The following is a 15,252-nucleotide window of genomic DNA, read 5'->3' as shown; positions in this document are numbered from 1 at the left end:
AGCCAACAGACGGTCAGCCTAGACGCCAACCTGGCCAGAGTACCTAGTGGTAACAGCCCCTCCCCTGTTGGTTCCCCAGCATCTGGTATTCTGCCCCTGGACTTGGAGGTTCTGCTGCGACCTACTAGCTCTGATTTCCTATGAACAAGTATAACTTTATTCTTAACAGCAGTCTTAAGGTAGCGGTCCTTGCTTGGTGTTGTGCCCAGGAGTTCCAGAATTGGGTTGAAGGAAGAAATGCTGATTCTTTCTCTCTTCTCTCCTTAGCTACACCATGTCATCAGAAGATAACATCTCAAGCCAGACCACTGCCGAAAGCAAGGAGGTGGACCAGCAGGTAATAGGAGCCCAGCAGCAGGCCACCTCTGACCTAAATTGACTTGAATACTTTATAACTGCTCCAACCTTTGAGACATCTTGATGACAAACAGAGTTATTTTGTTTATGGCTGAAATACAACATCTCCTCATTTAAGAGGGAAACACACACGGGGGTTGGTTGCCCATTTGTATGGAAGCATAAAACAGATGAAGGAGGTTTTGCAGAGCACAATACCAACTTTCTCTACCTCTTCAGGGGAGAGAAACAGTCTTGAAGATTTTTAGAAAGTCATGTACATTCATAGTCTGGAATTGTGATTGTTTTGACCACTGAAGGCCATTTGGCCAAAACGTGTTTGGTCAAACTCTAATTCTCCTTTCCTTTTGTCCCCTAGAAGCTCTAATTCTGTGATTGTATGTCCATTTGTCCCTGACCTGGATGGCTCAGGCTAGCCTGATGTCGTCAGATCTCAGAAGCTAAGCCGGGTCAGCCCTGGTTAGTATTTGGATGGGAGACCACCAAGGAATACCAGGGCTGCTGTACAGAGGAAGGCACTGGCAAACCACCTCTGTTAGTCTCACCATGAAAACCCCAAAAAGGGGTCGCCATAAGTCGGCTGTGACTTGACGGCACTTTACACACACACACGTCCATTTGTGCTGTATGTTTACATGAATATGGTGGCTTGATAGGCTATTGCAGGGCCTTACATATGTTATTGATTTTAGTCTGTAATAAATATATACATGTTTTGTCTGATATAACCTTTACATCGTATAATCTTTGGCCTGGAAGGCTGATTTTTTTTTTTCTTGACCTTTGGGTACTTAATTGTGTTTTAGGGTTAAGGTTTTTTTTCCTTTGTTGTTGAGAAACACATTTGCCCATCTGTTTTTGGTTGGGGAATCTGGGTACCTAATCTCCTTGGGTGGTGATATTTTTTCTTATTTCAAGATGTAAATGAATCTGAGAGGGAGGGCATCTTGGCCACCTTCTGGGCATGGAGTAGGGGTCACTGGGGGTGTAGGGGGGGAAGTACTTGTAAATTTCCTGCACTTGTCAGGGGGTTGGACTAGATGACCTTGGTGGTCCCTTCCAACTCTGTGATTCTGAAGGCTTCTGCCTTAAAGCTAGATTTCTCATTTCAAGAACAGAGCCGTACCTCCTTAACTTTCCCCCCTTCTTCCCAGAATGTGGTCACTCGAGTGGCCAATCTGCCTCTCGTGAGCTCCACGTACGACATGGTATCCTCGGTTTACGCCTCCACGAAGGAGACCCACCCCTATCTCAAGTCTGTCTGCGACGTGGCGGAGAAGAGCGTGAAGACCCTCACGGCGGCCGCCATGAGCGGGGCCCAGCCCCTTTTGACCAAGCTGGAACCTCAGAGTAGGTGACGCCGCTCAATGTATGGAGAGGACCGGGCCACTTCTGGTATCTGGGATGCATGTGTGTCGGGCCTAGAGTTCTCGCTTCTCTGGGGCCCGTAGCTCACTCAGCTTCAGTAAGGAGACACTGCATGTCTCAACCTATATTAAAATTGCATGAAGGGCCAGGATTTCTCGCTCAACACGAGTTCTGTGTTTTGCAGGTTTGGTAGTCATAGCAACAAGAGCTGAGGAATGGCGCGGGGCTGCATGCCCATCTCTTGAGTTGTCAGGTTTAACCTTGCGAGGTTGTGGCTGGTATCTGGCCATCTCTGCTACCATAAGGACTAGGAACTTGGCAAAGCATGTTATCCAGGGAGTTTCTCTGTAGGTGTGGGATGCTCCTCCCCTCTTTGGAATTCCCTTTGTGCTCTTCCCTGGCCTCCTTTGATACAAAGGGAACCTTTGCCACACAGAATAAGCAATGGGTGGAGAGTCTCCATTTCTTAAAAAACTGATATTCAGCTGCATTTTTTCAGTTTGTTTTGCGATGCTATGAAGCTCCTTGTGAGCTGCATTCTTTGGAAAAGCAGCCTACTGATATTGTACCCAAGTACAAGAGCCAGCGTGGTGTAGTGGTTAAGAGCGGTGGTTAGGAGCAGTGGACGCTGATCTGGAGAACCGGGTCCAGTTGCCAAAGGGGCCATTTTCTCCAGGTGAACTGATCTCTGTCGGCACCTGGTTGGCTGCTGTGTGAACAGACTGTTGGACTTGATGTACCTTGGTCTATCCAGCATGGCCTTTCTTATGTTCTTATGAATTAGAGGTGCTGAAGAGCCAGCGTGGTGTAGTGGTTAAGAGCGGTGATTTGGAGTGGTGGAGTCTGATCTGGTGAACCGGGTTGGTTTCCCCACTCCTACACATGAAGCCTGCTGGGTGACCTTGGGCTAGTCACAGCTCTCTCAGCCCCACCTGCCTTGCAGGATGTCTGTTGCGGGGAGAGGAAGATGATTGTAGGTCAGTTTGATCCTTCCTTAAGCGGTGGAGAAAGTCGGCATATAAAAACCAACTCTTCTTCTTGCCATCATGAGGGTTAGAAACCTGGGGAAAGAAGTGAACTCTTCAGCTCTTGGGATTGAAAGGAAACATTCATATCTCTGTCCCTCTAGTTGCAACAGCTAATGAGTTTGCATGCAAGAGCCTGGATAAATTGGAAGAAAAGCTACCCATTCTGCAGCAGCCGTCTGAGAAGGTCAGTATCTCGCTTCTTCCTAGTCCCACTAGAGTGTGAGTTCACACTGTTGATCAAAGTTGACGCAACCTTCCATCCTTCCGAGGTCGGTAAACCGAGTACCCAGCTTGCTGGGGGGGAAGTGTAGACAACTGGGGAAGGCACTGGCAAACCACCCCATAAACATAACCTGCCTAGTGAACTTCGGGATATGACGTCACCCCGTGGGTCAGAACTGACCCGGTGCTTGCCCAGGGGGCTACCTTTACCTGTCATAAAATTGCTTCTGTGATTCAGAGGTTTTATATTAAACTTTAGAAGCTCCCTCATCAAAGAGATTTTTGTGCCAGGTGGATGGAAGGAATGTTTGCCTCTTTCTCTCTAGCTTGAAATGTAAACTCCTCATTTCCTAGCATGGTGTGGTGGTTAAGAGCGGTGGTTCGGAGCAGTGGACTTTAATCTGGTGAACCAGGTTTGATTTCCCACTCCTCCACATGAGCGGCGAACATAGAATCATAGAGTTGGAAGGGACCACCAGGGTCATCTAGTCCAACCCCCTGCACAATGCAGGAAACTCACAACTACCTCCCCACACACACCCAGTGCCCAGAAGATGGCCAAGATGCCCTCCCTCTCGTTGCTGACAGATGGCCATCTAGCCTCTGCTTAACTAACACTAATCTGGTGAACTGGGTTGGTTTCCCCACTCCTCCACATGAAGCCAGCTGGGTGACCTTGGGCTAGTCACAGCTCTCTTAGAGCTCTCTCAGCCCCTCCTGCCTCACAGAGTGTCTGTTGTGGCGAAGGGAAGGTGGGTGTCCCTGAAGAGGTAGAGAAAGTTGGTATATAAAAACCAACTTCTTCTTCTAGGTGGTAGCCAGCACCAAGGAAGCGGTCTCGAATACCGTCAATGGCGCCAAGGATGCTGTAGCCAGTGGCGTGAGTGGGGTGGTGGACATGACCAGATCGGTGGTGTCTGGAAGCATGAATACCGTCATGGGGTCCCGAGTGGGCCAGATGGTGGCAACTGGCATGGATGCTGTACTGGAAATGTCAGAAGACCTGGTAGATCATTACCTCCCTGTGACAACACAAGAGTTAAGTGAGTAGTGTGTCTTTCTATATGCTGTGAGGTATCTTGAGAATACGGGCTAGAACACGGGTCACCAACGCTGTGACCGCGTTTTGTCTCTGTTCCACATTCCTGTTGCTGCTAAGCCTTGTAGAAGTCCCCAGTGCAAAGAAGAGGTTGGGGGGGACATCACTTGCTGCCTTTTAAGTATTTGAAGGGCTGTCGCTTAGAGGAGGGCAGGGAGCTGTTTGTGTTGGCAGCAGAGGAGAGGACTCGCAAGAATGGGTTTAAATTGTGGGCGGAAAGGTACCCAGCTGGATATTAGGGGGAAAATATTTTACAGTAAGAGTTGTTCAGCAGTGGAATCGGCTACCCAGGGAGGTGGTGAGCTCCCTCTCACTGGCAGTCTTCAAGCAGAGGCTGGACAAAACACTTGTCAGGGATGCTCTAGGGCGGGGTGTCGAACTCAATTGTTACGAGGGCAGGATATGACACAAATGTCACTTGGTCGGGCCGGGCCATGCCTCATCCCGCCCAGCTTTAGAGTGGGGGGTGGCTGGCTCGCGAGCCAGATTCGGCCCGCGGGCCTTATGTTTGACACCCCTGCTGTAGGCAGTTTTATGAAAAAAGCTTTTTTCCATGTGGGCTTTTTTCTTGTGGGCATTTATGACCGTGGGGTTTTTTTGTGAGCAATTTTCTTGTGGGCTTTTTTCATGTGGGTTTTTTTTCTGGTTACCGCTGTGGTTCTATGAAAAAAAGCCACAAGAAAATTGCCCACAGAAAAAAAAACCCACTGTCATAAATGCACACAAGAAAGAAGCCCACACGGAAGGAAGCCCACACGGAAAAATACTCAAAAGTAGAAAAATTTCCATATTCACAATATGTTTGGAAGCAAACATCTTATTTGTTTAAAATGATGAGTACCTTCATAGTCCATTTGAAAGGCCATCCGTTACCTTGACAACAAATGGCTTCCTGAGTACCTTCAATTCAGAGAAGCAGGGCGTTACCTCTGGAGTTTTCACACAGATGTTAATTGAGTTTGCATTCTCTACTGGACTCTTGCTCTTTTCTACTTCGGACACACAAACACAGCTACCTCATCTATCCACGAAGGGGGAAAAGTGAGTGTCTATTTTATTTTACTTTTCAGTTATGTTATCATTTCATTGTAGTTTGGAAATAGACACTGGGGAAGGGTAGTGCCTATATTTCCTTGTTGAAATAGCTTTGTTTGCTTGCTTGCGGCTATTGTCATTTTTTGCTAGGCATGGGGTGTATCCTTGATTCTGAATGAGAATATTCTTTTGCATGGTAGTGAGGGGGGCTGCTTCAGGTACCCCTAAGCTCTTCTTTCAATTTCAATTTCTCCCCCTAAGAAGGGAGTTTCAGTCAGGTTGCAGCCAAAGCCTTAGAAAAGAGCTGTTCTGAATTTGTAGGCTCTGCCAGGCAACGCCTCCACGTTTCTCCCCTCAGAGCTGACACAATTCTGAAGTGTCTTTGTAAAAGGTGTTCTGGATCAGGAAGTTTTTTGTGCTTTTTAGTTGGAGCTGCCTGTTTGGACCTTTTCAGCCCCTGTAGTTTTTGGAGAATTGCTGAAGTGTGTGTAGTTTCCTGTGCTTGTGTTCTGAGACAACAAGAACACTCTCATTTGTGAAGACCCTCGGAGGTCAGGTCTACCCATTGACTTCTATGGGTCCCTGGAGTCCAGGGAGTCTACCACCAAGAAAGCCAATAGGTAGACCTGGCCTCCCGATGGGACTCAGCTGGAGGCCAGGTCTACCAAGAGTCTTTTATGGTGGTAGACCAGGCCTCCAGATGAGGACTCTGGATGGGGGGCAGGGGGATGGCAGGGAGGTGCGCCAGAGGCCTACTTCAGCATTTGCCTCAAGTCTGAGTTGCACAGGCACACTACTGACTTGCACAATTATTACACAACTATCTTATTGCTGTTTTTTTAAATGTACATTATGAGTTTTATTTTTTATTTTTGTAGTGCAAACAGTTTTCAAGAAGCCAGAAGAACAATGAAGTTATTATTTACTTGGGGTTTGAGTATCTCACTTTTCGCACTGTCAATGGAGTCAATCGCTCTATAAAGTGCCATTCAATTATAAAAACAAAAGATGGCAACGTAGTTCAAGAACCAACAGAGCATTGTCATGATTCCTGTCCTCAAAAAGCAGCAGCAAACATTGCCAGAAGCAAAATGAGGGAAGACATGGGAGCAGTAAGTGCCACTCCTCGCAATGTGATGGGAAATGTGTTTTCAGTGTTAAATAATGATATTGGCCCATACGCCCAGACAATCATCCCTCGCAAGAAGTCTATCACAGAACAAATGGTAATTTGCCTAACCCCAAAACCATAAATTTTGACATCCCTGAAAAGTACAGTCAACTCATACTTCACGATTCAGGTGTGGAGAATCCAGACAGAATTCTGGTTTTAGTTGATAGAGATCTTATGCTCGAATTGAACAAAGATACCATCTATGGAGATGGCACATTTGATAAAGTGCCAAATATGTTTTACCAACTGTACATGTGGCATGGCAAGGTGGGTAATTCATATCAGCCATGTATTTACATTTTACTCCAAAAAAAGAACACAGACACCTATAATAGAATGTTTCAAATAATGAAGCTATTGATTCCAAATCTGGCTCCTCAAAAGGTTTTAGTCGATTTTGAGAAGGCTTGTATGAATGCAGTGAAGATTGCCTTTCCACACGCTGAGGTCAAAGGGTGTTATTTTCATCTGTGTCAGTCTCATTAGGAAAATCTACAATGTTGGCTTGAAGACTGAATATGAAACTAATATGAACATAAAAATTACACTGAAGTCTCTTGCTGCATTAGCCTTTGTCCCAATAGATGATGTAAGGAGTGTTTTTGAAAAGCTTGCCGCCACATTTCCAGATGAAGACAGCTACAATGAGGTGCTCACGTACTTCTTTTCTACATATATCGAGGGTGCAGCAGGTAGAGATCCTCAGTTTCCTATAAGAATATGGAATCATCATGATGCAGCCCTTGAACGGTCACCAAAAACTACCAACGCTCTTAATTCCCTGTTCCACTGCAGTCATCCAAGTGTTTGATGGACTGCAGAGGGACCTGGCTTGCCACAAATTAACATTGGCTAATGCACAAGCAGGTCGCCCAGAGTTGAAAAAGAGAAGATACGAGGCACAACATGACATGATTGCCACTTCTGTGCAGGAGTATGAGCAGGTGGAAGATAAACTTACTTAAGGAGATTGGCTAATTTGCAGTAAAGATTTATATCTGAATTATTATTTACTCAATTTATTGAATGTTGGTCCCTCATTTAATCCAGGGGGTCCCCATTCATTCCGGGTTTGTTTTCAACAGCTGGCAGAGATATAAAAACAGTGGAAATAGCTTCATTTTCATGTCAAATGAAAGAATTGGCAGGGATACTAAAACAGTGAAATGGCTTTAATTTCATGTCAAATCACTGTAAAGGAATAAAGTATATAGTTAAATAACAAATAAGAGACTTTTACAGAAGTGTGAATAAAATTAATGTGAAATGTAAGAATAAAAAATGAATAATTATCAGGTATTATCATACCAGTACAAATAGTGTTTTTCATGATTTGGAAATAACTAGATCAGAAAGAACCATATTTTATTATTTTTTATTAATTGTTAATGTTAATAGTTGTAAAAATTATGTTATGGCTGTAATGTTTTAAAAGCAAAATAAATAAGTATTAAAGTGTGGGCTTCTTTCTGTGTGGGCTTCTTTCCAGTGTGCATTTATGACCGTGGGGTTTTTTCTGGTTACCGCTGGAGGCTGATCCTGCATTAAGCAGGGGGTTGGACTAGGTGGCCTGTCTGCCCCCTTCCAACTGTGATTCTCACTGCAGCCTCAGAACTTCCTTTGTAATATAGAGGTGATGCTGGCCCAACTTAGAGGATGGTTGTAGAGGATGTAAAGAATTATTATGGGAAGAGTAAATAGGAGCAGGGTTCTAGATTCCTGTATATTTCTAGCCCTGGCTGAAAGCATCCTTTTTGCTTTTAAATGTGTGACTAGCAAGCCCCAAAAGAACTCTAGACCTTCCACCCCATGTGGTGTAGTGGTTAGAGACTTCTTGCTCTGCCCTAGGGGGGCATGTTGGGCCAGTCGTCCTTTCAGTCTAAAATACATTGCAGGACAAAATGTTAGAGGATTAACACACACACCCCTGTATGCCACTCTGAGTTGCTTGAAGGAAAGGACAGGCTAGAAATATGATCAGCCAGGATGGAGTGTAAGGAGGTGTCACTGGCCACCAAGATCAAGTTAATTCATGCCATCGTATTCCCTATTACTATGTATGGGTGTGAGCTGGACAGTGAAGAAAGCTGATAGGAAGAAAGTCGATTCCTTTGAAATGTGGTGTTGGAGGAGAGTGTTACGGATGCTGTGGACCTCCAAGAAAACAAATCAGTGGGTTCTAGATCAAATCAAGCCTGAACTGACCCTAGAAGCTAAAATGACTAAACTGAGGCCGTCGTATTTTGGTCACATTATGAGAAGACAAGAGTCACTGGAAAAAACAGTCATGCTAGGAAAAGTTGAGGGCAGCAGGAAAAGAGGAAGTCCCAACAAGTGATGGTTTGACTCACAAGGAAGCCATAGCCCTCAGTTTGCAAGACCTGAGTAAGGCTGTTAGAGATAGGACATTTTGGAGGACTTTAATTCATAGGGTCGCCATGAGTCGGAAGCAACTTGACAGCACTTAACACGCGCGCAGGTTGCAGTTGCTTTAGCTTGCCCGTGGAAGGCCGTGAACCTTCCTGTTTTCTCTCTTCCAGTTGAACTGGCTGCTTCGCTGAAAGTCTCTGAGTCGGATTGGGCTGATTTGGAGGGCCGCACTCAGTTGCCCCCTGTGGAGCGGCCGGAGGAGCCACAGAGCTATTTCGTCCGCCTGGGGTCTCTCTCGAGCAAACTCCGCCACCGGGCCTACCAGCACTCCCTGGAGAAGTTGCAGAAAGTCAGGCAGGGTGTTCAGGTCTCCGTCACCCAACTCTACCTCATGATGGAGCAGGTAAGAATGCCCTGATGGGGGTCTCCGAAGCCGCCTCTTGGCCACCGTGGTTGTTCCCTCTGCTGTTAATGTCTATAGCCTGCCTTCACTTTGCTGAGCTGCTGGGATGCTGCTGAATGTTCACAAACATTCAGACTTCTGAAGGGTGAAGGTGTGTTCAACAGAGTGAACACACATGAACACATGATGCTGCCTTATACTGAACCAGACCCTCGGTCCATCGAAGTCAGTATTGTCTACTGAGCGGCTCTCCAGGGTCTCAGGCAGAGGGTCTTTCACATCACCTACTTGCCTGGTCCCTTTAACTGGAGATGCCGGGGATTGAACCTGGGACCTTCTGCATGCCAAGCAGATGCTCTACCACTGAGCCGCAGCCCTTCCCCAACTACTAGGTGGTGGCAACCACTTTTGAGGCAAGTGAGGAGTCATTTTGAGTGGAGAAGCAACCTCACAATCGTCTGGCTGTTGAAGGTGTGTTCAACAGAGTGGTGGCAGAGTGGAGGCAAGTGAGGGGTCAGTTTGAATGGGGAAGCGACCTCACAACCACCTGACGAATCAGGACTTGGAGTCAAGGGAAAGAAAATGAGATAGAGAAGTTCAGAGATGGGAAGGCTGATGGAAATGAGGTGGAAGAAGAAAGGGGCTGGGTCTAAATCCTCAGAACTAAAGACTTGAGCCAGGAGATAAGGGAATTTGGCTGAGGGCAAGAAACCAAGCAGAAGCAAAAGGTTGAAGAAGCTGGGTATGTTTAGCCTGAAGAGGAGAAGACTGATAGGTGATGTGATATAACCATCTTCAAGTTCTTAAAGGGCTGTCATATAGAGGAGGGCGCCGAGTTGTTTTCTGTTGCCCCAGACGGTCGGACCAGAACCAACAGGTTGAACTTAAATGTAAAAAGTTTCCGTCTAGACATTAGGAAGAATTTTCTAACAGTGCGGTTTCTCAGTGGAACAAGCTTCCTCAGGAGGTGGTGGGCTCTCCTTCCCTGGAGGTTTTTAAGAAATAGTTAGATGGCCATCTGTCAGCAATGTTGATTCTATGCCCTTAGGCAGATGATGAGAGGGAAGGCATCTTGGCCATCTTCTGGGCATGGAGTATGGGTCATTGGGGGTATGTGGGGAGGTACTTGTGAACTCCTGCATTGTGCAGGGGGTTGGACTAGATGACCCCAGTGGTCCGTCCAACTCTGTGATTCTACATCTATGCTTGCAGAATGCAGGGGCTTTTTCATCTTCCCACCTACCCCGTCACACCTTCCAGTAGTAGTGACAGTGTTGATTTTGTTATGGCCGGGGTTGCAAGTGGTCAGGGAGACAATGTTAATAAATAATGGTGCTGGGTTACCGGCTGCTATTACAGAGGAAGCCTGGGGAGATGGGATAGGAATCTGAGGTAATTTCTTATTACTTTCCCCCCCTCCCTATTTGCTGGAGTGATTCACACCAAACACCTTCTTTTTGCAAGACAAAAATAAATAAAATGTCTTGTCGCTTCTTCAGAAGGGCTCAGTACTTATTGGTTTGGTGGATAAGGCAAGGAATGCAGCAAGTTACTGGTTATTTACAGCAAAGTTTAGCAGAAGCTCTGCTTTAAAACCCATTACAATTTCACACACCCACAACTTTACTGAACTGACAGGCTGTTTCTACCAGAGAGAGTAATTTCCCTTCTCCTTAAAACCCAAGAATATCAGCATATTGAAATAGGGTTTCCTGGTCTCTTGGGATATTTCCCTCAATCCCCTCGCCAGTCTCCCTAATTTACTATTTCCCACAGGTAACACAGGATACCTGTTCTACTCCTGCCTCTCTAACAGCTCCTGAGCCCTATAATATAGGTATCTGAATTTTTTCTTCACTGGGCAAAGTTTAGTAGTTTCCCCTTGTTTCTCTGTCGCTTCCCCAAGCATGGTGTAGTGGTTAAGAGTGGTGGACACTAATCTGGTGAACCAGGTTGGTTTCCCCACTCCTCCACATGAAGGCAGCTGGGTGACCTTGGGCTAGTCACAGTTCTCTCTGAACTCTCTCAGTCCCACCTACTTAGAGTTGGAAGGGACCACCAGGGTCATCTGGTCCAACCCCCTGCACAATGCAGGAGTTTCACAACTACATCCCCCACACACACCCAGTGACCCCTACTCCATGCCCAGAAGATGGCCAAGATCCCCTCCCTCTCATCATCTGCCTACGGTCATAGAATCAGCATTGCTGACAGATGGCCATCCAGCCTCTGCTTAAAAACCTCCAGGGAAGGAGCACTTACCATCTCCCGAGGAAGCCTGTTCCACTGAGGAAGCCTTCTAACTGTTAGAAAATTCTTCCTAATGTCTAGACGGCAACTCTTTTGATTTAATTTCAATCCGTTGGTTCTGGTCCGACCTTCTGGGACAACAGAAAACAACTCGGCACCCTCCTCTATATGACAGCCCTTCAAGTACTTGAAGATGGTTACCATAGCCCCTCTCAGTCTTCACTAGGTGTTTGTTGCGAGGAGAGGAAGGGAAGGAGATTGTAAGCCGGTTTGAGTCTTCTTTAAAAAGGTAGAGAAAGTCGGTGTATAAAAACCAACCAACTCTTCTTCTATCTGAGGCCATGACTGACTTTCTCTCCACCTAACTCTACCCCCACCCCAAGGTTTCACAGCTTCTTATTGGCTGATTCCCATTAGTGATCTACCTACTCCTCTTTAGTGATCTACCTACTCCCCTTTAGGCAGGGATTTGCTGGGATGCCCGAAGGGCGGAACTAGAGGCCGTCCATCGTGTGCTGGGGAACCTCCTCAGGCCAGATATGAGCCAAGGTGGGTTGGAATTGTTGGTAGTTGATAGTCCTTGGTGGAGGGGAGGGTCTCTCTGCCACATGGGTGGGCCATGTTTGTAAAGAGAAAGCGTGGCTGCCCCCCTGTAAACCCCCAGGTTCCTTTGGGTGTCTTGCCAGATGGAGCACGTCAAAGGAGGCGTTGGCCAGAAACTCCAAGGAGGCCAGGAGAAGCTGAACCAGATGTGGTTGGAGTGGAACAAGAAGCAAGCAGGGAGCGGAGAGCCGGTGGACTCCTCGGTGCAGCCGGAGGTAACTTGGTTGTGGCTCCCGCCCGTGGACAAAGGGAGCTGTTCTGTCCTAACTGGTTCTAGCAGCCTGGTGTGACCCAGCTGAAGAGTTCCGATTGAGGGTCCCTCTAGTCCAGCCTCCACGCTGGCTGACTGGATGCTGTTGAAGGCACCCACCTTCCCCGGCGGTTAACTTCCAGCCCCTGATATTCAGTGGTACACTGCCTCTGAACATGGAGAATTTTACGTCGCTGTCGTGGCTGCTAGCTGTCCGTCGGGCTCTGCAAATTTGTCCTACTCTTTTGGAAAGCCTTCCAGGCCTGGGCTGGACACACCCCAGAAAGAGATGTCTTGAGTGCTGAAACGGTTGGAACAGACTCTGGTTGCAAGTGAAAGATTGTGTTTTGTCCACATTCCTCTACCTTAATAATTCCCTGTGAGATAACTGGCATACCATTCAAGAAGCTAGGCTAGGTTTTTCTTCCTGATTTCCAGTGTGGCAATAAAAAGGTGATGCCCACCCCTGTAGTCTGAAGAAGAGTTAGTTTTTATACCCTGATTTTCTCTACCTTTAAGGAGTCTCAAACCGGCTTTCAATCGCCTTCCCTTCCTCTCCTCACAACAGACACCTTGTGAGGTAGGTGGGGCTGAGAGAGTTCGGAGAGAACTGTTGACTAGCCTAAGGTCAACCAGCAGACCAGCAACCAGCATGTGGAGGAGTGGGGAATCGAACCCGGTTCTCCTGATTAGAGTCTACCTCTCTTAACCACTATACCAGTCCACCTTGGAAATGCTGCTGCCTCATCGTAGACCAGGCCTAAGCCAGTGTTGAGTTCCTCAAGCGGGTTCCCTGGGCTCTTCCAGACTGTTGTGATTTTTCTGTCCATTGACCTAATTGGGTGCCCATGAATTGTAACGTTATAGGAGGGTACACATCTCTCTCCTTTCTCACTAGCTGGTACAACGGGATCAGTTATATCTGGATTGTCCCAGTCCCCCAGATTCTCTTTTAGAAAGGTGGTAGTGCTTTGGGGTAGAAATCGGGCTTCTGAATATATGGCGATTCTCTAGTTGGAGCCATTTCCCCACGCAGTACTTTCTCTCCTCCAGTTGTGAAAACCCTGCTGGATTTATGATCTTTCAGGATTGTGAGTCCCTTGGGGCCAAGTGGTGAACACAAGAAGCTGCCTTATACTGAATCAGACCCTTGGTCCATCAAAGTCAGTATTGCTACTCTGACCGGCAGCGGCTTTCTAGGGTCTCAGTATATCTGAAGGACTGCCTGCTTCTCTACAAATCTACCCAATTTTTACAGTCCATTTTCAGTTGCCTTGCTTTGGTGGCCCCTGTCTTCTGAGCTTAGGTGGGTGGCAGCCTGGAAAAAGGGCCTTCATGGTCATGGGACCAAAACTCAAACTCTTTTCCCAAAGGGATCCAGCTGCCCCTTTCTGTTGCCATTTTCTGTCAACTGTTAAGATTTTTTTGTTTTGCCTGGTGTTCCCTCAGTGATCCCTCTTTCCCCCCTGTGTTTTAATTGTCCTTTTATGTCTGTTTTTCCCTCAGTGATCTCTTTTCCTCACCCTGTGTTTTAATTGTCCTTTTATGTCTGTTTTCCCCTCAGTGATCCTTCTTTCCCACCTTGTGTTTTAATGTTCTTTTATGTCTATTTTCCCCTCAGTGATCCTTCTTTCCCTCTCTGTGTTTTAATTGTTCTTTTATGTCTATTTTAGCTTTGGTTTTAATTATGTATTTTTGGTTGGTTGGAATTGTTTTTAAGAGGTGTTCTTATGTTTTTAATGTATTGGTGGTCCTGATGAGGGCAGGAAGGTGAGGTACAAATTTAATAATATTTGTTGTGATTACAAACCAAGTTTTTCCATTTTTCAGGTTGAGTCGCAGACCCTGGCCATGTTCCGGGGTCTTACTCAGCAGCTGCAGAACTCTTGCTCAACCCTCATTTCCAATGTCCAAGGCCTTCCAGCTAGTGTCCAAGACAAAGTCCAACACTTCCGCCACACTGTGGAGGACCTCCACTCGTCCTTCTCAACAGCCCGCTCCTTCCAGGATGTTTCGGCCACCATCTTGGCTCAAAGCCGCGAGCAAGTCACCAAGGCTCTCGAAGCCGTGGATGATGTGCTTGACTACGTGGTCTCGCACGTTCCCCTCCCGTGGCTGGTGGGGCCTTTTGCCCCCGCCTTGGTGGAGCTTCCAGAAGCTTCCAGCACAAAGGTGGAAGGTGGAGTCCAGGCCTGCGAAGAACCGAAGGAGAAGCCAGACAACCCACAAAAAGAACCCTCCGAGCCAAAGAAAGACCTCTAGGTTGACGTCTCACGTTTCCGAAATGTCTAATGTGGCACTTGTGCAAAGACTTCTGGAAGTTATGTTGGAAAGGATTTGGCAAAACTATAGTTCCTACGGGTGTTAGAAGAGCTTGTGGTGTTAACATAGCTTCGGAAATCTCTTGGTCTGTAACATTTCAGGTGTGCCTTCTAAAAATCAGAACAGATGTGAATGACCAACCGCAACCTCTTTAAGGTCGGCTGGCTCATGTGTAAGAACTGAGTGGCTCGAATCATACTAATTTTACCTCTGGGTTAATAGATTTCTGTGGGATTGCTTCTCCAGTGTCCTAAGAGTGAGCTGCTTGACTGTTTTGACCTAGCATCCTACTTGGCTTATGTAGCATTGTGCCTAATTGTTTTTGGAATCCTCACATTAGGCCTTTGTAGATGTCTAGGGAAATGTGGTTGTTTTTCCTTTCCTCTCCACTTTATGGGCATTGTCAGCTCCCAGAAATGCACACTTTTCTTTTGGGCGGTGGTGAAATTTCAGTCAGCAAATACATGGGATGCTAGATCTTATGGATTTATTGTTTTTGTGTTGGGGGGGGGTTAAGATCTTCATCTGGTCAGCCAAAATTCTTCAGAACCTTTGGTGCCTTAAGTGTTTTTGGAACATCCTGTCCTTCGGTCCACCCTGACTCGGTTTTGGGTCTTTTCCTAACATTTCCCTTCCCCAACAGAGTAGCGCATCTGAACCACTATGGGCAAGCCCCAAAATTTGTATGGTACGTGTGTTTTTCATCCTTTTATCTTGCCGTTGAAGAGACTTAACCAGGGCTATTGCCCCCAGTGGTGTTGAATCTCGACA

At 46.7% G+C, this 15,252-nt stretch overlaps 1 protein-coding gene across 1 annotated transcript; it reads left to right on the top strand.

Moving 5' to 3' along the window:
- Positions 1 to 274: 274 nt before the first annotated feature.
- On the top strand, positions 275 to 14,479 carry LOC130472964 (perilipin-3-like). The gene is made up of 7 exons (XM_056844469.1): positions 275 to 337; positions 1,512 to 1,707; positions 2,855 to 2,937; positions 3,787 to 4,018; positions 8,824 to 9,056; positions 11,993 to 12,124; positions 13,990 to 14,479. Exons 1-7 carry the CDS (start codon positions 275 to 277, stop codon positions 14,419 to 14,421), a joined length of 1,371 nt encoding a protein of 456 aa, XP_056700447.1. The 3' UTR covers positions 14,422 to 14,479.
- Positions 14,480 to 15,252: the final 773 nt, after the last annotated feature.

Source organism: Euleptes europaea, chromosome 2 (genome assembly GCF_029931775.1).
Source record: "Euleptes europaea isolate rEulEur1 chromosome 2, rEulEur1.hap1, whole genome shotgun sequence".
Lineage (NCBI taxonomy): Eukaryota > Metazoa > Chordata > Lepidosauria > Squamata > Sphaerodactylidae > Euleptes > Euleptes europaea.
Note: the sequence above shows the minus strand (reverse complement) of the source record. Positions and strands in the feature narration are given on the sequence as shown.

What these genes read in the sequence shown, in the direction of transcription:
- LOC130472964 (XM_056844469.1), top strand. Translation starts at nt 275, where the DNA reads ATGTCATCAGAAGATAACATCTCAAGCCAGACCACTGCCGAAAGCAAG. An exon ending in GACCAAGCTGGAACCTCAGA is followed by an intron (nt 1,708 to 2,854) that starts GTAGGTGACGCC and finishes CTGTCCCTCTAG; the next exon opens with TTGCAACAGCTAATGAGTTT. An exon ending in TGCAGCAGCCGTCTGAGAAG is followed by an intron (nt 2,938 to 3,786) that starts GTCAGTATCTCG and finishes TTCTTCTTCTAG; the next exon opens with GTGGTAGCCAGCACCAAGGA.